This window comes from Octopus bimaculoides, chromosome 29, assembly GCF_046866305.1.
Source record: "Octopus bimaculoides isolate indiv1 chromosome 29, ASM4686630v1, whole genome shotgun sequence".
NCBI lineage: Eukaryota > Metazoa > Mollusca > Cephalopoda > Octopoda > Octopodidae > Octopus > Octopus bimaculoides.
Window position 1 is genome coordinate 3,660,264 of NC_142956.1, and position 15,000 is coordinate 3,675,263.

Below are 15,000 nucleotides of genomic sequence, written 5' to 3' on the forward strand. Positions count from 1 at the left end.
ACACAATTGTTGACTGGTGTTGATGAGAATGGGGGTTAAGAATCGACCAGAGTTTGGGGATATAGGCTGTACTTACATGCCCCCTTAAGAGAGGGGAGACAGGCGGACAAGTAGATAACAAATCAGGTGACCAGCAAGAGATTCTGGGTACAATAATCAAGCAGCACTGGGGTTTGTGGTGGCACCATTTATAGATGCATCCAACTACATACCAACCTGCGGATACACATTAACACATTAGTACACTTGCATCCCCACCCACTTGTGTGCAGAGGCACACCCAAACGGATTCATTTTGACATATATAGATTCACACACACATACACCCACACACACACATATATATAAATACATACATATATACATATATACACACACACACACACACACATATATATATATGTGTGTGTGTGTATTGTTATACTTGGGGATGGTCAACAAATACATACGTGTAATATATGCACACACACATACACATATATGTAGGAGTTTATAGAAAAAATATATATGTATATGTATGTATATATGTGTGTGTGTGTGTGTGTGTGTGTGTGTGTGTGTGTATACATGAGTGGACAAAGGGAATAAAAGATACTGTGCTCCAATCAGTTTTCAATAATAATAATAAACATATATATATGTATATATATATATATATATATATATTTATATAAATATACATGTGTGTGTGTGTGTGTGTGTGTGTGTGTGTAAAATCTTTACATTGTACTGTCAATCTAAATCAGTGGTCCTTGACCATTTTTTTTACCTAATGACCCCTTTGGTTCCAATTTTACTCAGATTGACCCTCATAGTCATTCAGCTTTTAAAATATCCTTTTATATTTTGATAATTAAATATTATTAATAATTGTATAAAAGACATTGCTAAAATATTTTGTGTATGACCAATTTACTACTGCACATAAATTTTAACAAGCAAAATCTTGTATGGCCGCCCGAGGGTCATGTGGACCCTAGTTGAGAAGCCCTGCTTTAAACGAATATGTGTTCATATCATGAACCCTGCTTTTGTTAATAGTTTAGGCAAATAATTGTTCATTAGAAGATATAGAAGCCTCCTCAATTCTCACATCCTTTGAGCCAGTGGCACATTGTGGATGAAGGATTCTTGACCTGTGGAGGCTGGTAATACTTTCTTAGTTATGAAGCAACATGAAATGAAGGGTCTCGCTCAAGTACAAGGAGACTCTACCAGAATTTATTTTGATTGTTTTTCAACTCTGTCGCTTATGAGACTTTAATCCAACCAGTGATTTGAGGGACCAAGGCAGGGCAAGACACTTACATACATACATACATACATACATACATACATACATACATACATATATATATATATATATATGTACATGCATACATACATACATACATAAACACTCGAATATACAGGCATTTACATACATACACAAATACACACTCTCTGTCTATCTTTCTCTCTCTTACACACGCACACACACACACACACACACATACATACATTTACATGAGTATCAAGAAATATTCTTCCTCTGTATACACTCCGTTAGCCAATATTCATAGAAGAGCTGACCGAGGTAACTTATTCAGAGACCATATATATACTGTATATATTTATATGTATCGTATATATATATAGTGTGTAAGGCATGTGGTTTAGTTGTTAGGGCATTCGACTCACAATTGCAAGGTCATGAGTTCAATTTCCGGCGACATGTTGTGTTCTTCAGCAAGACCCTTTATTTCATGTTGCTCCAGTCCACTCACTTGGCAAAAATGAGTTGTACCTGTATTTCGAAGAGTCAGCCTTGTTACACTCTGTGTCATATTGAATCTCCCTGATAACTATGTTAGGGGTACACGTGTCTGTGGATTACTCAGCCACTTGCATGTTAGTTTCATTAGCAAGCTGTTCCGTTGATCGTATCAACTGGGACCCTTGTCATTATAACTAACAGAGTGCTCCTATATGTACACACATGTTGTAGGAGAGAAATGTGTTCGCATGGATGATGGTACGCTTGCACTAAATGAGGTAGCAAAGAAAGAGGTTTGGAGACACCACTATGAAAGGTCGCTCAATAACGAGAATGAATGGGAGGAAGAGAGTCTGCCGAATGTCGTCCCAACAGAGGTACCAGCTATCCAAATTGACAGTACCATGGTAGATAAAGCAATTAAGAGTATGAAGTCAGCATTGAAAGCGGACGTTAAACGATGATGATGATGATAATGATGAATGTATATGCATGTATGTATATGCATATATTATATGCATATGTGTATATGTAGAAAATGCGTGGGTAGAAACTCCATAAGATGTACCAAGTTTGAGCTATGGACACATAAGAGGTGCAGCAATATCAAAGGTAGGCTAACTGGGAAGATATTTTGGGGATGTAGCAGATGCACAGGGACAATAAATACTGAAGATGTGCAGAAAAGAAGATTCCATCATATGCCAGGGGGAAAAACTAAAAGTAGTTGATAGTTTCCATTATCTAGGTGACCAAGTTAAAAGCGGGGGTGGATGCTCAGAGAGCGTAGCTGCTAGAATAAGAATAGCCTGGGCAAAGTTCACAAAGCTCCTACCTCAGCTGATAACAAACGGCCTCTCACTCAGAGTGAAATGTAGACTGTATGATGCCTTTGTGCAAACTGCCATTCTAACACGGTAGTGAAACATGGGCTGTGACTACTGAGGACATATGTGGGCTTGAAAGAAATGAAGCTTGTATGCTCCACTGGATGTGTAGTGTCAGTGTGCATACTCGACAGAGTGTAATCGCCCTGGGAGAAAAGTTGGACATAAGAAGCATCAGATGTAGTGTGCAAGTGAAGCAACTGTGCTGGTATGGTCATGTGTCACATATGGATGGAGACAGCTGTGTGAGGAAGTGCCACTCCCTAACTGTGGAAGGAACCTGTGGAAGAGGTAGACCTAGGAAGACATGGGATGAAGTGGTGAAGCATTACCTTTGAACATTAGGCCTCACAGAGACAAAGACAAGTGACTGGGAGCTTTGGAGATATGCTGTACTTGAGAAGAGCCGACAAGCCAAGTGAGATCATAGCTGTGGCCAATGTTGAATAATTGGCTCCTTTGAAAGTTCCCATCAATCATCGGGCAATATGCTGTGCTTGTGAAGTCTTGTTGCACCAAGTGAAATCCTAGTTGTGGCTGATGCTAGTACTGCCTGACAGACACCCATGTCGGTGACATGTAAAAAGCACCATTCGAGCATGATCGATGCCAGTGCCTCTTGACTGACTCCCATGCTGGTGACATGTAAAAACCACCGTTTAAGCATTTCAGATGCCAGTGCCACCTGACTGGTACCTGTTGCTGCTGGCACATAAAAAGCACCATTCGAGCGTGGTTGATATTAGTGCCTCCTGACTGGGTCCCATGCTGGTGGCACATAAAAAGCACCCACTACACTCTCAGAGTTGTTAGCCTTAGGAAGGACATCCAACTGTAGAAACCTTGCGAAATCAGATTGGTGCCTGGCACAACCTCCTGGCTTGCCAATCCTCTGTCAAACCATCCGACATGGGAAGTAGATGTTAAAATGATGATGATGATGATGATGATGATATATGTATAAAACTACTTACATGACTTTTCTTTTATCTATCCCTAATATATATATATATATATATATGAGACCATAGTCTACAGATAACCGGGGTATTTATAATTTTCACTAGTCTCACCCACCTGTTTTTGCTCCGCTAAATCTTTCTTTGAGAATTTCTAAGTGATCTTTTTCTAGCACATTAACAGTCCACTATAGTGGTCTTTTTTATATACATATATATATATAGATATATATATTTCACATGGTCATATGATTGACCAGAGTATCAGATGATGTTACACATCCCCGGTCAAAATGTGCTTTGCATCATTTCATCTTTCAAACGATGCCACCCCACTGGCTATGCCAGCAGGCCAATGTCTGTTCCCCCTGATCATAAGACTAGTCTGTTGCAGGGTGATCCATTTACAGCTGAGTGGACTGTGGCAAAGTGAAATGAAGTATTTTGCTCAAGAATACAATGTACTGCTCAGTTAGATGAATATACATTCGATGCATTCTTTAAAACTTCTGGATCCCATTCATGTCCTTAATCCTTACTTGTTGCTCGAGTTAGGGATCTCTTATTCCAATGGTCTATTCATCAACAGGAGAAATGATAACAATCTAATCACCCATAGCTAAGAAATTGTCAGAGACAGCAAATGTAAACACACACACACACACACACATGCATGTGTGTGTGTGTGTGTGTGTGTGACCAATGAGAATGTGATAAACAGAGCAATGTAGCAAACCAAGAGACACAACACAATGACTGTTGTTAGGTTTATTAGTGTCAAGAAGAACGTTCAGCTATAAATAATACTTGAGATAAGCTGAAGTTTTTAATATTTCTGTCATTTCATGGGAGATTTGAGAAACACAGTCTTCTTTAAATTGCTCTTTACCTCATTTTATAAGTTTTTAAAAACTATCTTACTTTCCTTTCTATTCAAAAGACATGGATGTAGATAAGATTATAAGCAACATTCTGACTGGGGACTTTGAAGATGTCAAACGAATTATTGAAAAACAGCCTGAAAAAGTAAGTTTACTTTATATTGCTTCCTCAATGTTAAATGTTTGTTTATTATTTTATGCACAATATTAAACGTTCCTAAGTAACCACATATATTTGTCCATAATATTTCATTTCTTTCTTTACCTCTTTCTTCTAATCCTCATCATTGTCACTTTTTATAAATATTCAACCAGACATTGAGGCATGCCAGAATTGATAGACTGTGAGTGAGAGAGAAACCCATCCTCACACACTGCAATGGAGTATTCTGGCAGGAAATATTCAGTCCAAGAGATGGGGGACAGATGGATCCTATAGATGAATGGTGACTTTGTCAAGAAATTCTCTTGCCATACACAGTCAAAGGTTTTACCAATGCCAAGGGCTACAACATTTCTTTTGCAGAAGTTGTCAAACATACCAAAACACTGGGGAGTCGCATAGGAATCAGACCCCTGCTTGAACCAGCTTTATAGAACTGTACTGGTGCTCATTGAATAGAGAAAGATACCGAAAGGGACAAAGATGATGTCTGTTTATGACATTTTACTTCATAATTGAAATTCTGGAAGTTAGAATGACTGGCTGGTAGTCAGCAGACAGGACACTATCAGCAAGAATTATAAAACAGGGCTTCTCTAACATAGTAGTACTACCCTTGGGTAGAGATTTTGGAAAATTTTATAAGGACCAAGGAGACAAGAAGGCTATGGTGGTACAAATATATGAAGCTCAATGTGTAGTTGAGTTTGGATGAGAAACTAAAGTGAAGGGGTGATGCATCAAATGTTCACTTATTGTGGGGTGGTGCTGTGGCAAGTAGTCACCCATGTCAAGACTAGGACCCAGAGGTAAATTAATCTGACCTTTGAGAACATTAAAAATGAGGGATATTGAATCATAGCAAGAAAAGGGGCATTGAAAAACTCTTAGTAAATAAAAAGGGCCATAATTAAAAAGTTTAAGAAGCACTGGTATAGAACCATCATGGTTAGGGAGTGATGGGTGGAATTATTTTTTAAGATCCATAAAAAGGAAAGGGTGCATAGGAACCAGTGTTTCTGAATTACAGAAAGTGTTGTGTTTTTGAAGGTTACAGTGTTCTGAGTGCTAACAACCGGTGTAGATAGTTTATTCCATGCCTTGACAATTCTGAGCATAAAATATTGTTTCTGATATCATGGAAACTGGAATGGGTTTTTAAAAATTTTATAAGCATATCTGAGAGTGGTAAAGATATTAAATTCTAGAAGTAGTCAAATCTGTTATTGAAAGATGAGGGATAATCTTGTGGGATTCTATCGAATGAGTTGCTAGAAATGAAAAATTTCTGTGTGTCAATGCATGGAGAAACAATATATTTAAAAAATGATAAGTGATTTAAAGAGGCTAATTGTATGGTTGTACATCTGTGGACAGCTTCCAGTAGTTTGGTATTCTGGACAAAATGAGCGTACCAGATTGGAGACATAACCTATACATATATACATGCATACATATCAGTATATATATAACAAAGTATGGATATAGTAATTTAATTAGGTAACAATGTCTAAGTTAAATGTTTGTGAGAATTTGAAGTTGTAGCTTTGCTGCACTTAGACCAGTGGTAGGACTTGAATGACTGAAACTATACATACATACATACACACACATGCGTGTGTGTTTGTATGTGTGCATATGCATATGAAGGTGAATGGCTCAATGGTTAGGGCATCAGGCTCACAATCAGGAGATAGTGAGTTTGACTCCCAGCCTGGGCTGTCTGTTATATTCTTCAGCAAGGCATTTTATTTCATGCTGCGTACTGGTGTGTGTGTATGTGTGTACATGCATGTGTATGTATGTCTACATCTTTCTTTCTTTCTCTTTCATATTCCTTTCTTTCACTACTGCATCTTCTTTACTCTCTCTTCTCTCCTTTCTCTCTCTCTCTTCTTCCCTTCTCTCTCTCTCTCTCCTTTAATATATTTCACATGTTTTCTCTTTCTTCTCTTCAGGTTAACCAAACATCTTCAGCCGGCGTTACGTTCCTTATGGCTGCTTGTGAACAAGGCAACGAAAGGTTAATAACCTTATTGGCAGACTCAGGAGCTGATCTCAACATCACTGACGAAGATGGTCTGACAGCGTTGCATTATGCTGTTAAAAAGTAAGGCTTGAATTAACCAAAATCTTCAGATCTGCTTTTGTTTCGAAATGTCTTGCAATTCCAGACAAATTGAATATCCAAAGATGCCATAATAGTGGCAGTGTGTCACGATGACAACATGATAGTAATAACCAAGTAACATCTTTTTCTCATTTTCTCCATCATCCTCTTTATTGAATCACAAAAATCTTTTTCGTTATTTGTTGTCAAAACAGATTATTTTTGCTTTGGAGATATTCTTTGAGATCCAACAATTCTTAAGATTGACCCAGTGTGATTCAGTGTCTTCTCTTCATATTGATTATGGAGCGATCGATCAATTTTTCTCCAAAGAAAATGTTATTTGAGATCTAAAACAAGAAGAAAGATTCTACAATTTGTTTTGGCAGTAAATAATCTGTAAATTTCTCACAAAAGTTATTTCTCACCTCCATTTGCAACTTACTCAACACATTTTGAGATGTATTTTGAATTGTGCTTCATAAGGTCATCTCTGGACAATAAAACATATTTTGAAGTTCTTGTTAGTTTTTATAGCTTCTGCAGTCACAAATCGTTCCGGAATGTTACACACACATCATCATCATCATTGTCGAGCGTTCCTTTTCCATGCTGGCATGGGTAGGAGGGTTTGATAGGAACAGGCAAGTCAGAAGACCACACCAAACACTACTGTCTGCTTAGGTTTGGTTTCTATGGCTGGACGACCTTCCTAACACCAACCACTTCACAGAGTGTACTGGATGCCTTTTACATGCCATCAGAACCAGTGAGGTCACCAATCAATTAATTTGCAAGACAAAGACCTCTCGACTGGTGGAGGAGGTTGTGGTGGGGGAGCTAGTGTTGCGGGAGAGAAAGGTGTCTTGCATTAGAGGAGGGACATGGCTCCTTCAGATGGAGAAGACAGAGGAGGGAAAGATAGTGAGGATGTGACAGAGAGGGTGCAGGGGCCATACATCCAAGTTACTGGGTGGTGTATAAAGTAGGGTACACTGGGGATTAGGGAGGGTGGCTTGGTGGATTAGTTCACAAGATTTTAAAGGGTGAGTGGGAGCTACATGTGGGGAGCTGATTTAACAAGGCCATATTGTGTTCAGGTAGGAAGCTGGACACGTGAGTGTGAATGGATGGGAAGTGGAATCAGCAATGGTGCTCATGGGTGGATTGTGGGAGAAAGAGGGAGCTGAGAAATGGATATGGATTTTACTTTGCTGGGTGGTTCTTCTCAAGCACACCAAATTGCCAGTGTTTTGTCATATCCTCTGATCATTTCTCACCACTTAACCCTTTCTGAGTCTACCTCTTCCACAACACAACAGGTAATCATTGAATTAGGACTCAGTGTGATTCTATTACAATCCTAGAATTGCCACCATGAAAGCTACATTTCAAACTTTCACTTTCCCCACCCAACCCCACTCCCCAATTTCTTAAAATTTCACTTTTTCAAAAAAATTTTTTGGCAAAATATGCAAAAAATACAGAGATTATGATTCTGGAAAATAATATTTCAAAAATAGAAAATAAATGAACACCCCTCCCCACCGCCCTATGACAAGATGTGAAAGTAAAGTGTTAAATCTACTAATGTTTCACGCATGCTTAGAATTATAAAATAGCAGACGCAAAAAGCATCTAAACAGAAAACCTGACTTGTTAGAAACACGTTTCAAAATTTTAATACGAGTTACCAAAGAAAGAATTTTAAAATTTAAATCCACCCCAACTGGAAATCTGCCAAGCTAGAAACAACAGCCAAACCGAGGATCAACTTTCTAAATACGAATTACCATTTTGTTGTGTGTGTGTGTGTGTGTGTGTGTGTGTGTGAGCAAAATATCTCATTTTTACATACCTCTCTTAATTCCAAAAGACCCTGACATGTTGGGGGCAAAATTACAGTATGAGTTATTTCTTTTATTTGGCACACAGGCCATGACACAGAGGGGACAGCACAAGGACACAACAAAACAAAAGGGTTTAGGGGTTGGGGTTACACCTTGGTTAAAAATCAAATATAATGAAATTGGATGAAATTGATCGAATGAAATTGCACATTATAATGAAATCGGAACGAATTATGAAATTATAAATTGATATATTTCCGGGTTTGTGTTCGACCCACCGGTTTTCTCCTTTTTTTTTTATAACTTTTTACTTATGATACCCACTTTTTAAAAGTTTTCCACTGTTGTTTCCTTCTTTGCCGTTCAGACCGGTCCCAAAAATTATGGTATGAGTACCGTTACTGTCAAACTGGAGCACGTGCTTTTGTCTACATTTGAAGAAGATCGTCGCTTTCTATAAAATAAAAAATTTTTGTATATATGTGGTGGGGGGGAAGGGTATCTTTTCAAGTCGGCGTAAAAGCGAGACAGAGAGAGCGCGATTGGATCAAGGAAGTTCTTTTGAGGTTGGCGTTCCGTGTGTGTGTAGGGGGGGTGAGTGCTACAATTTTGTTCCTGCTCTTTAGTCTTTTACTCTTTTACTTGTTTCAGTCATTTGACTGCGACCATGCTGGAGCATCGCCTTTAGTCGAGCAAAGCGACCCCAGGGCTTATTCTTTGTAAGCCTAGTACTTATTCTATCGGTCTCTTATGCTGAACCGCTAAGTTACAGGGACGTAAACACACCAGCATCAGTTGTCAATTGATGTTGGGGGGGGGGGGCAGACACACAAACACACACACACACATATACATATATACGACAGGCTTCTTTCAGTTTCCATCTACCAAATCCACTCACAAGGCTTTGGTCGGCCTGAGGCTATAGTAGAAGACACTTACCCAAGGTGCCACGCAGTGGGACTGAACCCGGAACCATGTGGTTTGGTTTATTTTTTTCATGTTTGTGGGCGATTTTTATGATCAGATTCATAGTTACGTTTTATTAATTTTTTTTTTCGTTTATATTATTTGTTTTGAAATGTATTATTACAGGCCAGTAATTGAATTCTTGTTAGTATGAATCAGGAAACCCTTGGATGCAGAGACGTTTGGAAGTTAAAATCTTGCATTTTATTTTCGTTTTGCACACACACATCTGTACACACAAACACAGACTCACAAGCACACACACACACACACACACACACACACACACAGCTACACACAAGCAGACAGAATTTTGCACACACACACACACACACCTGTACACACAAACACCAGATCTTTTCCTTTTGAACGGCACATTGAGAAGTTAATTTTTTGGAACTAAACACTTTCAAACTTTGGACACTGGTAGAAAGTGTCATATAAAACATCTTTTACTCTTAGTGGTGTTGAGAAAAGTTTATATTTTAAAAGTTATCGTATTTCGGTAATTTCAACCAATCAATGACGTGTATTCAGCTGAATAAAATTACTGCTATTGTTTGTCAACAACAGCTTTTGGCGGTGTATATTTCGTTTGTCACTATTATTTATGACATCGTTCGTGCGTTTGTACTGGTTTTAGCTTTAAGGTTTTAGGGTTAGGGCTAGAGTTAGGGTTTTAGGATTATGGTTAGGGTTCGGATTTTAGGTTTAGAGTTACGGAAAAATGTGAAAAATGAAGGAATTGGAGGGGGAGGGGGCAAAATGTCTTTCCGTAAATAGTAGCTGAAAAATAGGAAAAAAAACAAACTAAAAGCAGTAGAAATGTACGAATGATTGTGGTGGTGCCATGAAGTAAATATGCTTCAGATACACTCGTTTATTCATAAAAACGTAACTGAGATGAAATATGTCATAAATAACAGTGACAATTATTTTTTTAATCTGTCGGCCAAAGGGTAATATGTCAGAAATAACAGTGACAAACTAAATATCCACCGCCAAAACGTCTCGTTGACAAACCACAGCAGTAATTGTTTTCACCTCAATAGACGTCATTGATTGGTTGAAATTACACAAATAAGACAACTTTAACACGAAATAACTTCGAAAATAGGCAATTTTCTCAAAAACGCCAAGAGTAAATGATGTTTTATGTGACACATTCTACTAGTGTCCGAAATTTGAAAGTGTTCAGTTACAAAAAATTATTTTAAGGTAAAGATCCTATATGTGTGTTTATATATTCATTTATGTGTGTTTTATGACCGCCATACTTCCTTGTTGGTCACAGTTTGTTTTGGCGGTAAAAATACGTCTCGTTGCCCTTAACAACAAGCTTTCTCTTGCCTAGTCTGTGTTAGTTGCTATGACAACATTACATTTGCAGACGATGAGAAATCTGCCTTGGATTAGTTTGTCTATACTTTTCAGACATTCCATCTTTCACAAAAGGATTTTCCTAGATTATTTAGTTGTATAATCTGTGAGGATCTCTCTAATACGTATCTATGTATGTATATTCTGCTATATGTAGTATTTGGTGGACATTAGAAGAAGCTATACATTGTGTGAAGTATGTATAAGCTAAAACTGAAGCTGGTGTCAATTGAAACTATATTTTTTCAATGTATACCAAATATGTAGATACTAACAACGTAAACATTGTTTTGTATTGTACACTCGCTGGGATAAAAAGATTTATACATTATACCTTCACCTATTAATATGTGTCTACACACGTACACATTTGTTTACTGTATATTGCGATTATACGCATTTCAGTGTTTTTCAAATATTCTGTTGCTTATATTTCTCTCTCTCTCTCTCTCTCTCTCTCTCTCTCTATATATATATATATATATATATATATATATATATATATATGTATATATATACATACATACATATATATATCCATACATACATACATACATGCCGGTGGTTTAACTTCAACCAGTTAAACCACCGGCAGGCATACCTACACAAGTGGGCCCCCTAACGAATTTGTTTCCTTATAACTTTTAGATAGGTGGATATTTTTTAATGAAATTTCTTTGACAAAAATGCTTCAGATGATGAAGATTCCAATTATATTGGAATTTGTTGTGAAAACGAATTTTCAAACGTTGAGAAGTTGACTTTCTCAAAATTCACCCAAATCATACAGAAACTTTCAGAAAAATGTCTATTTTGTTTCTGTGAAAATTTCTACAAATCCCTTTCAAATGAAGTAGATTAGGATTATATCGGAATTTAACATGGAAACATTTTAAAACTTTGATGGATTCACACACACATATATACTGACACACATCATGGTTATTTTCCAAAGTTCAATTTTCATTTTGTGATGTGTATCAGTGTATATCTGAAAATCCACCAATTTAAAAAAATTTCTTCATATTCAATTCCGATATAATTGGAATCTTCACCATCTGAAACGGTTTTAGTGAAAGAAATTTCATTAAAAAATATCCTTTTTTCTAGAAGTTACAGGGAAACAAATTCGTCGGGGGAGCACACTTGTGTAGGTATGTCTATACATGCATGCACACACGCATATATATATATATATATATATATATATATATATATATATATATATATATATATATATATATATATACACGCGGCTGTAATGTATATATAGGTTTTTATGCGTTTACTTGAACACGAGTTTGTATTTAATGTAATTACTAAGTGAATGTCTGTGATGTTTATGTTTTTTTCCTTTCAGCCATCAAATTGATGCTGTGGCCTCCTTAGTCTCCAGGGGAACAAATGTTAATAAGAAGGACTCAAAGGGCAACACACCTCTACATCTGGCTGTTGAGAAGAACTATAAAGATGTAGTCGAAGTCCTGTTAAGTAGCAAAGGAAATACCATTTTACAGGTTAGCGAATACATATATATTTGTGTATATAGATATGTATATTAGGGTATGTATATACATGTGTGTGTGTGTTATATGTATATGATATATACGTACAGTTTAGTGCCCCAAATTTTGTTTCCTCATGACTGACGATTCATATTTTTTAAATAAAAGTTGCTGCAAGACTTCCTTTTGTACCCCCACCCTTTAAAAAACACCCTATCTTTTGGGCGTGAGCGTGGTCATTGCCAGAACCGCCTGACTGGCCCTCATGCTGCTGGCATGTAAAAGCACCCACTACACTCTCAGAGTGGTTGGCATTAGGAAGGGCGTCCAGCTGTAGAAACTTTGCCAGACCAGATTGAGCCTGGTGCAGCCTCTAGCTCACCAGTCCTCAGTCAGACCGTCCAACCCATACCAGCATGCAAAGCGGATGTCAAACGATGATGATGATAATGAGACCTATACATACATACACAAATATACACACACACATAAACGCATATATACACAAAAATACATAAACAAGTGATCAGTGAAAATATAAAACACATGTGTATATAGGTATTTATGTATATATATTCGTGTGAAAGTGTGTGTATATATATATATATACACATACATAATGTCTCTGCAGGTATAGATACGATATAAACCTCATTTATTTACTCCACTCCACCTTCATTCCACCTGTTTATTAATCTGATTCTTTCTCTTTTTCTGACATTTTTCATTTTTGCGTTGCCCCCCCCCCCCTCCCATCCACTAGACGCCATCTTTAATGTCTTTATTGTTTATCTTTTTTAGGTCAATCAGAAAAATAACAGAGGTTGCACACCTCTACATCTTGCCTCTTCTCATGGACACACAGACACAACAGAACTTCTCCTACAACAAAATGGCACTGATGTCAGGGCTGTGACCATCCATGGTTGGACACCACTACATCTTGCCTCTCAGGAGGGACACACAGACACAATAAAACTTCTCCTACAACAAAATGGCATCGATGCCAATAAAATGACCAAAAACGGTGACACACCTTTACATGTGGCAGTTCGAAAGTAAGTCCCCAATGGATTTGGATTATCCAAATCTGTTTCTTTAATGTTTGTTTTCTTGTTTTGAGTCCTTCATGTCATAATCCCACCATGGGTCGTCATGCTTCAACTCTCTCTCACTCTAATGACACTGTAATCTAACTTCATTAATTAATCATCATAATTAGTATTGTTGTTGTTGTTGTTACCTGACTAGATTCTTTATTTCATCTCATCCTTCGTTACCTCAACGTTTCAAGTTCAAATCCTCTCTTTTCTTTCTTTCTTTCCATGTAAAACACCTCACCCCCCTCTCTTTCAATTTTCCTCTTTCCTCTGACCCTGGGCTAAATGCAGAATCATTCCCTTACAGTGTTTAGTTTGATCTGTTTATGTTCCAAGTTCAAATCCTCCCAGAGTATCTATTAACAACCTGGGGTCAAAATCTGTACCAGTAATATCCAGGGGTTCATTTTATAAATTGTCCCCCTCTTTTCTCCTGTTCTTGTGTCTGATTACTGTTGGGCAAAATACCTTGTGGTATTTATTTACCACCCTTTATGTTCTGAGTTCAAATCCTGCCAAGGTCACCTTGTCCTTCCATCTTTGCTAAGCTGATAAAATACAATACCAGTCATGTACTGGGGTCTTTATAATCCACATTAACGCTTCTCTCCATCCTAAATGTTGTGGCTATATAACAGTTGTTCATCGTACCATATATAGATTGCTGTGTTTACTCAGGTGTGTATATATATCGTTAGTCTATAATGTAGAGAGCATGTCGAATATACGAGGGGGTACCCAAAAGTAACCGGAAACGTTCTCTGTGGGGCAAAGCCATTGAAGTTTAGGCTTCTGCTGCTAGAAGCCACTTGATGTGATACTCAGGCATCAGTCTGCCAACCGGCATCTTTGGGTGTGGTCCTATTACCACGTGGTGCATCTTTGTTTTGCAGGGCTTCTCCCCTGTTCATCGATTTTTGCAATGGCTGAAATGAAGGAACAGCATGCTTCCATGAAATTCTGTTTTCTGCTGGAGAAAACAGCAGCCGAAACAGTTGTCATGCTTCAAACAACTTGGAAGGACACTGCCATGATGCCATGAGCAAAACAAGTTCACGAGTGGTGTCCATGCTTTTCGAATGGTCACTTGCCGATTGAGGACGAACCTCATTCAGGGCAGCTGTGGGGCTCCCAAATAAATGAAAACATCATGAAAATTCATGAACTGATTTTGGAAGACTGTCACCGAACAATTGACGAACTTGTTGATATGATTGGTGAGTCCTGGAACTCCTGTCAAGGAATCTTGAGCAAGGAATTGCAAATGAAAAGTGTTGCAGCAAAATTTATGCCTCACTTGCTCACAGAAGATCAAAAGCAGTCATGGTTGAATGCATTTGGTGAACTGAAAGAACAAGCTGGAAGTCAATCCCTATCTTTTATCAAAGGTCATCAATAGTGACAAAAGCTGGGGCTACAGAATTTGCAGATGTGGCAGAG

At 37.8% G+C, this 15,000-nt stretch overlaps 1 protein-coding gene and 1 long non-coding RNA gene across 4 annotated transcripts in view; one reads left to right on the forward strand and one right to left on the reverse strand.

Annotated features, from left to right (window-relative positions):
• Nucleotides 1-15,000, forward strand: part of LOC149130292 (uncharacterized) — a 50,168-nt gene that overhangs the window by 2,358 nt on the left and 32,810 nt on the right. The window contains exons 2-6 of one of the 3 annotated variants that reach the window (XR_016238960.1): nucleotides 4,543-4,628; nucleotides 6,605-6,756; nucleotides 12,316-12,496; nucleotides 12,831-12,982; nucleotides 13,282-13,518. Coding sequence is in view for 2 of the 3 variants with exons in the window: in XM_089345292.1 (XP_089201418.1) it covers nucleotides 4,545-4,628; nucleotides 6,605-6,756; nucleotides 12,316-12,472; nucleotides 13,262-13,518 (650 nt within the window). In the remaining variant the exon portion in view is untranslated. Of the gene's footprint in view, nucleotides 1-4,542; nucleotides 4,629-6,604; nucleotides 6,892-12,315; nucleotides 12,497-12,830; nucleotides 12,983-13,261; nucleotides 13,519-15,000 lie in introns of all 3 variants that reach the window. The other 2 variants (XM_089345293.1, XM_089345292.1) reach the window with 2 other exon arrangements.
• LOC149130293 (uncharacterized) lies at nucleotides 6,900-9,804 on the reverse strand. The gene is made up of 3 exons (XR_016238963.1): nucleotides 9,549-9,804; nucleotides 8,931-9,060; nucleotides 6,900-7,106 (listed from the first exon to the last, which is right to left on the reverse strand). It is a non-coding gene; the product is annotated as an uncharacterized LOC149130293 (long non-coding RNA).